The 16246-nt window shown below is 40.5% G+C and overlaps 1 protein-coding gene across 8 annotated transcripts in view; it reads left to right on the forward strand.

Moving 5' to 3' along the window:
- kirrel3b (kirre like nephrin family adhesion molecule 3b) overlaps positions 1–16246 on the forward strand; it is a 282241-nt gene that overhangs the window by 235327 nt on the left and 30668 nt on the right. For all 8 annotated transcript variants that reach the window (XM_079826192.1, XM_079826195.1, XM_079826193.1 and 5 more), the window contains exons 7-9: positions 9568–9716; positions 10025–10152; positions 10831–10957. In XM_079826192.1, coding sequence (XP_079682318.1) covers positions 9568–9716; positions 10025–10152; positions 10831–10957 — 404 coding nt within the window. The remainder of the gene's footprint in view (positions 1–9567; positions 9717–10024; positions 10153–10830; positions 10958–16246) is intronic.

A 16246-nucleotide genomic window follows, 5' to 3' on the forward strand; every position in this document is an offset into this window, starting at 1 on the left:
TTTTTTTTTTTTTTTTACAGAGAAATTACTAGTAAAAACGCAAGAAACACATTGAATTAAATGTGAAATTTTGAAGTAGAAAGGCTGAAATTGTATTTTCAATGCAAAGTGGTATTCATTAGTTCATCATATAATGGAGAAGAGTAAGTATATACCAATACATATACAGATGTTTGGGGAGTCAAGCACTGTTTTAACATTGTAAAGAGCAGTTTTATGTGTCTGGGTCGCGGTCGTGGAGTAACGCTGTACACTCTAAAATATGCTGGGTTAAAAATAACCCAAGTTGGGTTGAAAATGGACTAACCCAGCAATTGAGTTGTTTTAACCCAGCGGTTGGGTTAAATGTTTGCTTAAAACAACCCAATTGCTGGGGTAAAACAACCCAATTGTTGGGTTAGTCCATTTTCAACCCAACTTGGGTTATTTTTAACCCAGCATTTTCAGTAAACTATGCCGGTTTGCAGTAGTCAGCTGCATCTTCCGTAGCCTGCAAACTAGGAAGCTGCATTGTGCAAATTGCATTTGTCACATTATTTTTTTTTTTACAGATAAATAGATTTTATAGATATTGCACAGTTAATTTAGTGGATCGGGTGCTGAAACAGCACTGACAGTGCATGAAAATATTCTTCATTATTGCAATATTTATTCCGTTAGCTGTACGGAGCAAGGAAGGATTCAGCCTGAAGCCAGGCGTCGGAGCATCAGTGTTTTCTTTCACTCCAGGGTTTCTGATGGCACTCCATCACGAGCATAACACGTTAACGGCCCATGAATTCACCACATTAGACTATTAGCGATCAGAATTTGTGAAATTACTATCTTTCTAATAATATGAATTCCTAAATGCTATCCGTCTCAGGACAGTGCACCGAGTTCCTCTTTCTCACTTTCATGTCTACGGGCCCCGTAGCAAGTGCTGACATTGATCTGAGGGAATTTAGTGGCATCTCACTTGTGAATTTAATAAATGTCTTGATTGACGCCCGCTTTGATGACTTTCGCTGTGGGAGAGCAATAAAAATATCAGCGCCAGAGAGTGTTAGAATTAATGATAGCCTTCCAACGAGGATTCATGTACCATGCTGCATTGAAATGTCCCTGACATTAACGTGGGGTAATTTTGTTGGCCATTGATTGAGGGACTAAAGAAGTAGAAATGCTATTATTGTGGTGCCGGCATAATGTGGTGCGTTGAGGATTGGTGGGTACCCAGAGTCATGTGCGTTGAGATGGATCATTACCACTCTGGTTCATTTTATGATATGGGAGTCAGGAAAGACGTGGACTTCATTTGCCCCCAAAATAGTGTTTTAAGAGTGACATTTCTTGACGGTGACGTTGACATGACATTCCTTGATGGTGGCTCTTTTATATCTGTGTAATAAGGGTAATCTGCTACTTGGGCATGGAGCTTTATATTGAAACCATGTTGTGATATATTATGGAACTAATATGTTTTAGTTATTTATATGTGTAGCTTCTACTATTTTTGTTGTTGACAAATGAATGAGAGAGAGAGAGAGAGAGAGAGAGAGAGAGAGAGAGAGAGAAAAGAGTAAACATGTTCTTTGATTGATCTAACAAACAAACAAACAAACAGATTTACTCCCCAATTATCACAATAACAATTATGTTCAGGCGTTGTGCTTGTCAGTTGTCTGTTTTGGGGATAGTTAAGCCATGTTGTGCATCTCTGCAGTGATGTCTTTGACGTAGCTGATGAAGAGGTTTTCATGGTGGGCTGCTTTCTTTGCTCATCATGCGTTTGATGTGCACACACAGATACGGGCGGTTCCGTTGTTTGTTTTCCATGACCTCTCCCGAGCGACTCTCAGAAGCAGCCAGACATGATTCATCAACCAGGGAACAGCACATGGAAAACTAACCAACAGCAACAGATGCAGCCGATATCTCAAAACAGAAAATTAAACTCCGGGCATCTGTCCTGCTGGCTGCTAGATTGGCCAATATGAGTCCATGTCGTGATGGTATCATAATGGAGTGAACAGCAGCTTTATTGTAACCTAGAAAGTGTGTGTGTGGCATCATCCCAGACTGAGAGAGAAGGAAGGAGAAGACGGCCTCATCATCTCCGGCACCTGTCCCACAGCATACAGATGAATATTGAAATGTCATCTGCCCCAGTATAAACACTGAAACATTACATTTATCAAATCCAATCTGTGTTACTGTGTACCACACACACAATTATTCTACCCTTGTGAAAAAAAGTGTGCTTAATTGTACTGAATGTATATATATATATAAAAAAATCTATATTTGCAGAAAATATAAAAAGCCACTTAAGTGTACATTTTTATAGCTACAGTAATATACAACTTTCAATCAAAATAAAATTTAAGTTTACCATAAATTCTTGTCAGTAAATTTGCCATTTTTCAAAGACAACAGAAGTAATTATGAAATGACATATAAAGAAGATATACTTAAAGGATTAGTTCACTTCAACATTAACATTTCCTGATATTACTCACCCCCATCTCATCCAAGATGTTTGTGTCTTTCTTTCTTCAGTCAAAAAGAAATTAATTTTTTTGAGGAAAACTCTTTTCCCATTGGGTATGACTTTTCTACCAAGTCAAAAAAGATCCTACAAAGACAAGTATTGTTTTGTTGTTGTTGATGCTTTCATTTCTTTATTCAAAAAAAAGAAAAAAAAACCAGTCTGAATCTAAGCTTTGCCTGATCACTGACCAAACATTCGATTCCCCCTGATACTGTACCCTTCTACTCCAGAATAATAAAGGAGTCTTAGAGTTTACAAAAGTTTACACAGGCACTCTGTTGGGTCATGTTTATTCTGTTTAGAAGACCCTGGCTGAAGCCCAGCGGAGCTTCTGTGCTCACGGATGTTTTGGCTCTTTCAGTGTGCAGCGCTGAATCCTTCAGCTCTGGCAAAGCTAACCCACCATTTGGGTCCTTTCTGCCGGCCAAACCTCCCAGTCTGCCACCCCATAGGCTTAAAACCAACATGCAGTCCTGCTTTGCTCTGCCATAGTTTTGTGCAGTCAGAATACTAGTTTGAATTATTTGTAGAGCTGTGTGATTGAATGAAATATGCAATGTGACTCTGATTAAATCAAATTAATAACTAAAACTTAGCATTATTGTGAAAGATTGAGAAATCATTGAATAAACATTACAAAAGTGAATTTAAAAGTCATACTGAGTCTATAGATATATTTATGTAACTGGTCCTACTCGACCCGTTCTGAGCGGGATTTGAACTGGGGTCTCCGGCGTGAGAGGTGGGCGTGCTAACAAGGACGTTAAAGACCGCAGCCGCCAGAGTGCCTCTTGTGGTCAGGGGAGTGAGGTTTACACACACAGGCTCTTATTGGCCTACGTCCATTACACTCACCTCCCTAAACCTCACTCCCATCCGGGTCAATGGCACCAAATGTAACCGGTCCTACTCGACCCACTACAAGCGGGATTCGAACCAGCGTCTCCAATATGGGAGGCAGGTGCTCTAAGAAGGACGGTACAGACTGCAGCCTCTAGCGCCTCTTGAGGCCAGGGGAGTGAGGTTTACACACACAGCTCTTACTGGCCTACGTCCATTACACTCACCTCCCTAAACCTCACTCCCATCCGGGTCACGGCACCAAATGTAACCAGTCATGCTCGACCCACTACGAGAGGGATTCGAACCAGTGTCTCCAATATGGGAGGCAGGTGCTATAAGAAGGACGCTAAAATCTGCAGCCTCTAGTGCGCGTCTTGTGGTCAAGGGAGTGAGGTTTACACACACAGGCTTTTACTGGCCTACGTCCATTACACTCACCTCCCTAAACCTCACTCCCATCCGGGTCAACGGCACCAAATGTAACCGGTCCTACTCGACCCACTACGAGCGGGATTCGAACCGGCGTCTCCAATATGGGAGGCAGGTGCTCTAAGAAGGACGCTAAAGACTGCAGCCTCTAGTGAGCCTCTTGAGGCCAGGGGAGTGAGGTTTACACACACAGCTCTTACTGGCCTACATCCATTACACCTAACCCTAACCCCTAAACCTCACTACCATCCAGGTCACGGCACCAAATGTAACCAGTCCTACTCTACCAACTACGAGCGGGATTCGAACCGGTGCCTCCAATATGGGAGGCATGTGCTCTAAGAAGGATGCTAAAGACTGCAGCCTCTAGCATGCCTCTTGAGGCCAGGGGAGTGAGGTTTACACACATAGCTCTTACTGGCCTAAGTCCATTACACTCACCTCCCTTAACCTCACTCCCATCTGGGTCACGGCACCAAATGTAACCGGTCATACTCGACCCACTACGAGCGGGATTTGAACCAGCATCTCCAATATGGGAGGCAGGTGCTATAAGAAGGATGCTAAAAACTGCAGCATCTAACGCGCCTCTTGTGGTCAGGGGAGTGAGGTTTACACACACAGCTCTTACTGGCCTACGTCCATTACACTCACCACCCTTAACCTCACTCCCATCCGGGTCAACGGCACCAAATGTAACCGGTCCTACGCGACCCACTACGAGCGGGATTCGAACCGGCGTCTCCAATATGGGAGGCAGGTGCTCTAAGAAGGACGCTAAAGACTGCAGCCTCTAGTGAGCCTCTTGAGGCTAGGGGAGTGAGGTTTACACACACAGCTCTTACTGGCCTACATCCATTACACCTAACCCTAACCCCTAAACCTCACTACCATCCGGGTCACGGCACCAAATGTAACCAGTCCTACTCTACCAACTACGAGGGGGATTCGAAACCGGTTTCTCCAATATGGGAGGCATGTGCTCTAAGAAGGATGCTAAAAACTGCAGCATATAAAGCGCCTCTTGTGGTCAGGGGAGTGAGGTTTACACACACAGCTCTTACTGGCCTACGTCCATTACACTCACCTCCCTTAACCTCACTCCCATCCGGGTCACGGCACCAAATGTAACCGGTCATACTCGACCCACTACGAGTGGGATTTGAACCAGCATCTCCAATATGGGAGGCAGGTGCTATAAGAAGGATGCTAAAAACTGCAGCCTCTAGTGCGACTCTTGAGGCCAGGGGATTGAGGTTTACATACACAGCTCTTACTGGCCTTCGTCCATTACCCCAAAGTTACAGTTACAAGATGTAACTGGTCCTACTCGACTCGTTCCAAGCAGGATTCCAAAAGGTGTAGGAGGTGGGCCCACTCTGGAGGCCAGGGTAATGTGGTTTACACGCACAGCTCTTACTGGATTACATCCGTTACTCTTATAAAAACATATTCTGAGTGAACAGACCCTTAATCACCTTTTGAAAAAGAAGTACACTTTAGCATACTTAAAGCACACAAGCTTAAATATAAACTGTTAGCATTACCGCGACAAAGTTCTAGTAAAGCCTGAGGAAGATTTATGAGGCTTGTACGGGCAGCGCTCCATAAATATTGTGTGTCGTAATAGTTGCTTTCCCCTATACTGACTCGAGGAAATGGGATTTAAATGAATAGGAAATATGTGTTCCTCGTCATAAGGGACCACAGCCAAGATTGATCATAACAGAATAAGAATTGTATGAATACAAGTTTCTAATGAAAGACGCACGCAGCTAATAAATATAAGCTAGTTACTTAAAAGAACATGATAATCATCCTCCTAGGTTCTTGTAATAAACAGGCTATTTAAAGCTAAATGAAATTATGGCATAGTCAATCTTCTCATCTAATTACAAAGCAGCTGCTTCAAAAGCTCCATGTGTAATTTATACAGTTACTGTTACTGCAACAAAGAAAAACTCTGATAGACGTATAGCAGGTAACTGCTTCTGTAATTGCCTATAAATATAAAGTTTCACAGTGACGCATATTCACTTCCCCTAGAACAATTTTGTAGAGAACGGAGGTGACATGCACAGCCGTCTGCCCTGATTTGAATATTTTTGGAAGCACAGGTGTGCCTGTGCAGATTTAGCAGACTGTGTTCGAAGCTGTTTATGCTAACAACATGAAACAGTACTTCTCAAGCACACTAGCTAGGCCAATTACAACTGCTCTCCCTCCTTATTTTAATTTAGTCAAGAGGGAGACTGTTATCATTTAAATGACACTCTATCGGGCCCACAGATGGTATGAGTTAGTTGCAGAGGTAATGAATTGTGCGCTCACTCCCACAGAGCAGGTGAATAGTGAAGTTTTGGCATCGTTTTACCAGTGCCGGCTGCTTTGAGTGTACTGAAATGTAAAACTGGCTTGGTAAAGCGATGCTTCTCAACAGCGAGGATTTAACTGGCATCGAATATACTCGTTTATTGAAATATTTAGCCTAGTGTCAGGCTGTGACACCCATTCTCCATTGACTTTGGCTTTTACAAATGTGTCCCATCATAGTCGCCAACAGGGAACCGCAAGCTAGACCACGCAAGTGACATAGATATGCATTACTTTGTCTGTTTGGGAGAAACTAAGTCATGCCGGAAGATTCCTCTTACATAAACAAATAGTTCCATATGGAGAGTGCTGACAATATTAACATCTAGTTTAAATGGTATGGTACTAGGCTTAAGATTAACTTTTTTCTCAAAAGCCACTGTGGCTAGTTGTTTTTCAATGTTACACTGGCCACAATTTTGAGAGCGATACCATTGGGGGAAAACTACATCGATATTTTTAATATAATCTCATAATTTGGCTGCAGGTACATGAATATTAGACGGCTTTAAGACACTTTAAGAACTGACGCACGGATCCATTATACTGTTACACATGCATTTTCTTTCTCAACCGTTTACGTACACAATTGACTGTGTTTATGTGAATACTCGCATTTGACTGTTTAACCGCAATAAGCACTGAAAAAACTCGGTTTTATCAGAGGCGGTTTTATGTGCATGCATTTTGGGTATGCACAAAATTTGCGGGAATGTGTAAAATGATGTGCAATGCACACAATCCAATTTCAAATTCAGGCCCTGTAACACCAACAATATTCATCGGAGCAAATGAAATGATTGAGAGAGGAGAGGTGGGTTTGTGTATCACTCGCCGTTGGAGAGATCATGATGAATTGATAAAGCCCAGCTGGTCTAGTGTATCTATTCTGCAGAAAATTAGTATTGGAAGCGTTTCAGATATTTCAGTGTTGATTTATATAGAAAAATCACTACATTGCACATAGTTTATTATTTCAGATACCTTTTAAAAAGACTACAATTTAAAAATGTATATATTATATATACAATTCAGCCCACCAAAGTGGCTAGAATAGGAGTGACTGCATTGCAAGCCACTGCTGAAATACACCCGCTTTTGGCGGGTGTTAACTTCAAGCCCTGGTACGGTATATGGGGTTGGTGTCATGTAGAGAGAGGCTGGTGTCTTTTAGTCAATTGAGGATTTGTTTTTGCCAGTCTGTCTACATTCAGTGTTGTTACCTTGGTATCCAGGCAAAAACATGCTGAGGCAAGATAAATCTCACTCAATGATTTGTCATATTACAGTGTTGTAATTCTCTCAAACAAAACAGCCTTGGATACATCAGCTCCCACAGAAGGTGGTTGTCTTTCTTTCTGTCGTTCTCTAACCATCTACTGACAGGCAGCTATCATGTCTCATTGATGACTATGATAGAAGGAAATGGATTAGACACCAGGTCTTCCTGTTATTGCCATGGTAACCTCTAAATTGGGTTCCCCTTTTTCTGTGATAGTGTACATCTGACAGGGACTTATAATGATGGCTTTCTATTCCATTAAAGAAAAGAAAATATGGTTTAAATAAATGTGTTACTCGAACAGTGGATCTGATACCTCTTTTAATAATGAGCTTAAGGATATGTATCAAATTATCTTAGATAGAAGGCTTTGAATTTATAAATGAGTAGGGGAATTATAACTTGGGTGTGAGCAAAAACACACAGTTTTTGTATGTGTCCCTTTAAATTCAAATGAGCTGCTGTTCCCAGCCCCCTTTCCAGAAATGGGTGGAGCCTTTACAGCTTTTTCATTCGGATACTCCGGCAACGGCAAAACTGGAGAATGTCACGCAGCTTTAATGTCAGAAATTGTCAGTATCGATGTTCAGCCTTGCACGTTCAAACCGGAGTCGAACACTGATGGAGAGACTCAGGAAGAAGTTACCATTTTTAGAATGCAGCTGGATGTTTCTGAATGGTTAGTGGGTGCATTTATGTAGTTATTGTGGAGTTAAGTTTATACAACACATCAACTAGCATGTACTGTCATGTTAATCTAAAAATCTTTCAGGAACAACTTTTGTGCAAATCCAGTATTGAACTGACCCTCGTTTGTGAAGCAGTCTGGCGTAAATTGATTTGCTGTTGTTCTTTACACACACACAAAGTGAATTTTGCATAATAGGTCCCCTTTAAATCTGGCTAGTTGACAGAAGGTTTGTTCCAGGACCAATAAGGAGTTTAGCTACAACCTGAACCAACATTAAAAATGTCTAAAGACTTTAAAGGATTAGTTCACTTTTAAATAAACTTTTGCTGATAATTTACTCACCCCCATGTCATTCAAGATGTCCATGTCTTTCTTTCTGCAGTCGAAAAGAAATTAAGATTTTTCATGAAAATATTCCAGGATTTTAATCTATATAATGGACTTCAATGGGCTCCAAATGGTTCAAGGTCCAAATTACATTTCCAGTGCCGCTTCAAAGGGCTTTAAACAATACCAAATGATACCAGACGATGAATAAGGGTCTTAACTAGCGAAACGATCAGTTGCTGTGAGAAACCGAGCAGTATTTATGGTTATATTTTACCTCTTATCAGACGAACGAGATCATCTCTGAGCTCCGCCATGACTTCCGCTAAGTGAGGTCAAAATACGAGCGGGGTCATAGATGTATACATAGATGCCTCATTGGCACTTGCACGGATCAGTAGAATGAGGCATCTACGTATACATCTATGACCACGTTCGTATTTTGTCACTGAAACTGTCATTTGGACCATGAACTGTTTGGAGCCATTGAAGTCCATTATATGGAGAAAAATCCTGGAATGCTTTCATCAAAAATCTTAATTTCTTTTCGACTGCAGAAAGAAATACATGGACATCTTGGATGACATGGGGGTGAGTAAATTACCAGCAAAAGTTTATTTAAAAGTGAACTAATCCTTTAATAAGCTGTTTCATGTGTGTTCAATGAGTGGAGCTAAACTCTAAACAGGAGCAGGATTGGACACCCCTATAAGGATGTTGATCAAGGAACACTTACCAATTACTTCCTTACTACCTACACTCTCAGAACAAAATGTGCAAAAATTGTACCTTTAGAGGTACAACAGCTTGCCACTGGGGCAGTACTCTTAGAAGGACAATGTTGTACCCTATCTACCCCTAAAAGGTGGATATTTGAGTAGAAAGGTGTAACCTTAAGGTACTTAAGGTAAATAAGATTTCCCTTTGAGGATACTGTCACAGTGATGAGCTGTTGTATCCATAATATAATTGTTGCACTTGTTTTGAGTGTACAGATTAAAACCATCAAGTTCGCTGGCTTTCGTTTGGTTTGTCACTTACTTTTGTTTAGTACTAATACTTGTAATAATCTATTTCTACTGTTTGTAGGTGGGCAAAAGGAGGAAGCGTGATAAAGGAAGTCTCTGGAGACACTTATGAAGTTATAGTGGACCATTCGTTCTTCACAGAGCCAGTGTCCTGTGAGGTCACTAACCCACTTGGGAGCACCAACATCAGTCGGAACGTGGACGTCTACTGTGAGTTCTTTCTGTTTGTTCGTAACAGAGGTGTCCAAACCATCCTGGAGGACCACGTTCCTGCAAAGCTTGCTCCAACATACCTGCACACTTCTGATAATCCTAAACACCTTGATTAGCAGGTGTGTTGGATCAAAACTTTGCAGGAAAAAGACCCACCATGAGCAAGACTGGACACCTCTGGTTCATCATTTTTGAAGGATAATTATTATGAGAGACTATAATTGTCAGCTTCCATCAATCTCATATTAAAACAAGTTTACAACGGTCTCTGAATAGATTCGATAACCTAGTCTGCTTTTCTCCAGTTGGACCTCGGATGGCTGCAGAGCCCCAGTCTTTACAGGTTGACCTAGGATCGGATGCTGTGTTTAACTGTGCCTGGACAGGAAACCCCTCTTTAACTATTGTATGGATGAAAAGGGGCTCTGGAGTGGTAAGTTGCTAGACATTGTTGTTGGACATTGTCCTTTAACCCTGATCAAAGTTTAATCTTTGAAGTAAACACACGGTTATCTTACACCAACCATCCAATTTTTCATTCTAGCTACATTGATGTTCAGACAACATATTGTCTTTGTAAAGAACAAGAGATCAAGCAGACATGAAAAATCACTTTTATTAGATTTTTGGCTTTTCATCTATTCATTTTAAACTTCAATATGATATTCTTCGTATAAAACCTTTGATCTCTTAATACATTGCCTTTTATTCCTGAACAGCTCAGGAACTGAATGGGAAAAAAATCGTTGTATTTGACATGATGGTACATAGTGTTTACATTTAGAGCTGTACCCTGATGGCAAACATCTTGGTTTTTAAGATTCCTTGCAAATCCTAATCAGTTTGGGGTGTGTCCATATGCTGGCAAAGACCTGGCAAATAAATTCTGCCCCAATGAAACCGACCAGTCTTATTTCTCTCCCGGTTGACTGTCACCTACCATATCCCATGTTCACATGGTCCTCCTCATCTGACCCAAATTGGATTTTAATAATTGAGAAGAAGGCCCTTTTCCAAGCTTAGCTGCCCATCCGTCCTGATTCATTTTGACTCTGGCCAGCTCCCTTCGCACTCCTTTTTTAACGTTTTGATATTTGACCTTTGACTACAGGTGCTAAGCAATGAGAACATCCTGACACTGAAATCCGTCAGGCAAGAGGATGCTGGGAAATATGTGTGTCGTGCGGTAGTGCCTCGCGTTGGAGCGGCTGAGAAGGAAGTCTCCCTCACCGTAAATGGTACGTATGATGCTCTTCTAAAAGGAGCATGGCTAATGAGAGTTTGACTTGCAGATATAAAGGGAGTCACTTTATGTTTGACGGTGGCAAATGTCCCCGTTTGAAGCATATGTAAAGGTGCAAGCAATTGAAAGTCCAGATGACAGTTGGATGAATTAGACCTATTTTGGCATTCATGTTGACTCCGAGACATAAGTTTGATGTTTACTCTTTGGTCTGTCGTTTCTCTGGGCTAATGCTTATTATATTCAGTAAGAATTGCACGAGGAGCTGTTTCTTAGGCTGTGACAGGCTAATGAACACAGGAGAATAGCGGGAGACTGGCTACTCTCAGATAAATTACTTCATTACGACCACTTGATATTCAGGCGGCATGCATTAGCCGCACAACAGCTTTCATTCGCAAAATCCAACACGTCTTTTAAAAGCTCCTTTCTCTCCGAAGCCATTTGCCATGGGCTACGGCTTTGACGTGAGTGGAAAATAAGAGAAGTTCAGCCAAAGTGACAATTGTGTTTGCATTGAATGATTCCTCTGCAAGTTTAGATTCACTAATGCAATTTGGTTCTGTGAAATGAAAGAAAATCAATAAAGAGCTGTTATGACTGATAGTATTAATATGCAAAGTCAGACATTCATTCTGGTCCTACAGAGAACGCAGGAATTACAGAAATTACAGATGACATCCTCTTTCATCAAGTGCATTTTGTTCTTTATAGGGACACTAAACGGCACCTCTGCTTTGCATTCATTCTTGACTCCTAGAGAGTTCAGGATTGCCTGGAATCCTGAATAAATGCGGTCATGTTGTTAGTTTTTCTGGTAGTAGAAAGATTTCTGGAGGTTTATGAAAAGATCCAACACTGCATCATCATGTTTCTGAGTATTAAAACCTTTAACCCTTTAACTGTCACCGTCCCACAGGTGGGACGCCTGGTGCTCTTTTTTTGATCGCCTTTTTTTCATATCATATATTTAAGTAATTATCACAAATTAGGTATCATTTGAAAGCTTACAAACTCAAAATTCATCCTGTGAAAACCGTTTTGAAATCGGACATTGTGTTGCCATGGAAACGTTACTCTAAATTATTCTAGTGGGCTCCTCCCCTAGTGGGCGCTGTCATGTTTCATATTACAACAATTATTTTAACTACTTTATATTCAAAATCTTTTCCAATCTTGACAAAACGCATATTGTCGGAAAGGTCTGAGTCTCAAGGGTCCATATTTGGTGACTGTTTTGTGATGGAAGTAATATTTGGACAGAAATTTACAGGAAAATGCATCAAAACAACAATAAATGGAATTTGAATGACACCCGGTGGCTATTTTTGGTACAGCACCTAAACAAAATCTCATGGGGACTCAATTTTTGTGATATCAACTTCAAATTTGGAACACAAATTGGTTAGACATATGGCTTTGATTTTATAGTAATTTTAGAGTAAATGCTTTTTTGTAAAATATATATTTTATATGAAATAAAAAATATTTAGTACAGTATTTTTCATTTACAGTAAATTTAAACTTCCATAACTATTTCATACTTTCATATTTTGAATTGCTTTCACTTCAGCAATAATCTGCAGAACGTCGTCTTTAAAACGAGACCAAACTTTGGTCTATATTCCAAAGCATTCTTGAATTACAGCCCTTTAAGTTTGGATAGTGCATTTTCATGTGTATTCTCAAAAAGGGGGGTGACAGTTAAGAGGTTAAGCCCACAGGCAACTAATGTTGCCGAAGGCTCTGCCACTCACCATCTGTGAATATTTTTTGAGTGATACAAGAAGAAAATAGAAAATACAAGTAGAAAACCTTAGTAAGAGCTTATGACGATATACAGGATAATGTGTTACAGTTTTTGGGTATTTAACCTTTTAAAATTACTGAATCAAATTACTGTACATTCAAATAGTATGACATTTTGTATGGAATCCAGTTGAATTTTCAGATATCACCTTTGAAGCAAAGCAAAACTGAGTGAATCGAATCACTGTCAAGGTTCACACCCCTGGTCTGGCACTATTTTAGTATGTCACTTTTTACAATCAGATCAATTCTCAATGGAAAAAATCAAGTTCTGCTGTGCATTTTTCCCCCTCATTAAAGAAGTGAAATGAAGCAAATATGGTTTCACATTCTACCAGTGTAACGTTAGTTCACTGGAGGCAAGTTGTAGTTGAACCAAAAGTGCAGCATTTATTAAATCGAGAACATGAACAGGAATATGATGAACATAGACTTGACTTGACTTGGCATAGAATCGACAAGAAACATGAACTCACCAACAATGGTAATGGATAATGGATAATACTCGACAAACTGACCTGGCAAACATGAGGACTAAATATGCAGAAACTAGGAGAACACATTACTATGACAACCAATGAACAAGGGAACCAATCAGAACAAGACAAATGAAACCAGGGAAGCACATGAGATGATCGCATAAGGGCAAGGAGGTCACATGACAAGAACCAGGAAACATGACTGAAGCAAAATTACAAAATAAAAGACATGACAACATAAACGTCAACCAAATCCCAAAACCAAACGTGACAACCGGAATGTGCAAATCATTTTTATTAAGACACAACTGCGGAAAATAAAACGTATGTATTCACTGATATAGCGAATATGGAGTATATAACATGTATTCCTCTGAATTGCTATTTTATTAATTACCCATGTACTTAATTTATCATTAGATTTGTATCATTTTACACCTCTTGAACGGGATCTGTCTTTTTTTTATCAAAGACTCTTTTGATTCTTTTCAATAAGTGAGCCCTTTCGCTCTAAAAGCCTCAAGAGGACTGCAAGCTGTGTTCTAACTCATTTCTGAAAGTGAACACAAGAGTGCTGCATGTTAGACTCGAGCACCTAGCGTAGCCTTTGATGTGGCAACATGTGGCGCAGGCTCTCTTGTAGCATGGAGCTGATTGTTTCAAGTTATGGTGCATTTGGGAGATGAAGCCAATCATTTCACATCGTCCTCATCAACGTGCTCCTGACGAGTGACTGAAATTCAAAAGCATTGATGTGAAGAATGACTGATAACCAGAGCTGTGTGGTTTGATCAGTAAGAGAAAAGTAAAAGAGAGAAACCAAGTGAGAAGGATGACCCAATCGCACGGCAATTCGTACAAATTTGTACAGCCCCACTCATACGAATTTGTTGGTCAATTCCTATGATTTTGTACAAATGGCCTAGCCCTAACCCCGCCCCTAAAACCTACCCATCACTGCAGTATAGACAAATTGTACGAATTCATACAAGTGAGGTTGTACGGATTCGTACTGTAACGCCCACACAATCGTCCCAACGACGGCTTCCAATAAGTGGGTGAAGGTTTCTGTGCGTTTGGTCTTTTCAGCGTGGCAAAGTCATTTAATTCCAATTTATCTGACTCCATTTTATCATGACCTCGAATTTAGGTTGGAATGCCGATTGGTTATTCGGTCATTTGAATAATAGCTTAATTACACATTTGATTTTATCTGTTTAACCCTTTGTTGAAATTATACCCGTTCATCCGGATCCCAATAACACTTTGAGTCTCGCACCGGCCGAGTTTACGATCTCTTTATCACAAACTCATCAGTCTTGGTCATTAGACAGAGGTGATTAACTGATATTCTAGAGGGCCGTGCTATACGTTGCTCATTCTAGAATATTTAATTCATTCCCCTTAGATCTGAACTCACTTAAAATCCCAGTGAACCAGAAGTTGCAACTGATTTTATTTCAGTGCTGTGACGTATTTCCAAGCAAAACGGAATATTGAATAGACGGCAGGGTTTTACTTCAGCGCTCCTCTCCATCTCACGCTCATAGCAGACTAACGGTTGGAGGGGAGTGGTTAAGGATATTCAAACCCAAGCCGTCACACAGTCGTCATCGGAAAGGGAACCCATTCAAGACCGGATTAAAGATTACCACGGCAAACAATTTGTTTATGTGTATGAACTTGCACGGATTAGTTGTTCACTCTAAGACCTGTAATGTGGGCTAATAATAGCCTGGATGCCAGCCGAACTTAGCCCCGCTCACAACATTTTTACTCGGGGAGTTCGGTCTGGACTTGCTCAATAGAGGAGTAATAATGCCAGAACAGAAGCTGTTCGGACGAATGAAATTGTCAGGGCGGGCTTTAGACGATGATGGACAGATGATAAACGTAATCATCCACGTCATCAAAGAGCGCTTGGGTTGAATTTGTTCTAATCCTAAACGGAGAACTTGTTCATATATGCATTCACCTTTACTATTTCTCTCAGAAATGATGATCGTGTTGGTAAGTACTCTGTGTATCCTTAAAATCTTTTTTTACAACACCGGCAAAGTTCGTTTACACTCATCTTTTTCTTCTAACGTTAGGCTACTTATTCCAGCGTGCGTGCAGACAGGGTTGCCAAGTTTTTACAACAAAACCCGCCCAATTGCTAACGTTCCTCAAAACTAGCCAAAAACAAGCCCAATAGCTTTTCAGGGGGGTTCTCCGGGAAAAAAAGGCATTTGGGGGGTAAAATATGTGTTATTTTGGAAGGACTGCCTGCTAAAATTCGCATTCCTGGGTCTGTATATCACATAATTGGGGTCGCTTCAACCCATGGACTTGGCAACACTGTGTGCAGTTGAGTTCTGTTGACATTTGACTACTAACGTTATGCGACGCTCGGTCGCTCCGTTGCTCTGATTGGTTGTAGGTCTATCCAATTGAGGTCTTTCCTGGTTCGGTTGAAACACGCCCCATAATCACAGCCCAACGGAGCAGTATCAGACTCATATTCTGACTAGAATTGAGTATGACGATGTCAGGCTAGGCTAATAAAGTAAATAAGATTGATTTTGATTTCATGAGGACTTTAAGACTGTATCTAATCAGAGACCATGACCATTGCCATAGAACCAAGTGACCAACTTAACTTCAAACTTAACTTAGAATAATATTACAATAATCAGGAATTGAGGCTCACCCTTTTTAGATGAATTGGTCTAACAACGTTTTGTTGCTCTAAATGGAGCAACGGTCTACTAACCTCTGCAGTCTAAGTATACGTAACTAATGCCAATGAGTTAGTCGGAGCTCTAAAACATCAGTATGGTGTGCCCTTATGCTTCACCTAAACTGTGTTAGTCTGCTACTAACCTGATCGTAGATTTGCAGTGTTATTGACTTAACATAATCAACTTGAGTTAATAATTCCAGAGTAAGTCAGAATAAATCAATGTAACAATGTATTATTAGTCAGGTAAATTTATCATGCCAATTACATAATC

The sequence above is a fragment of the Gobio gobio genome, assembly GCF_949357685.1.
Source record: "Gobio gobio genome assembly, chromosome: 9".
NCBI classification, from domain to species: domain Eukaryota; kingdom Metazoa; phylum Chordata; class Actinopteri; order Cypriniformes; family Gobionidae; genus Gobio; species Gobio gobio.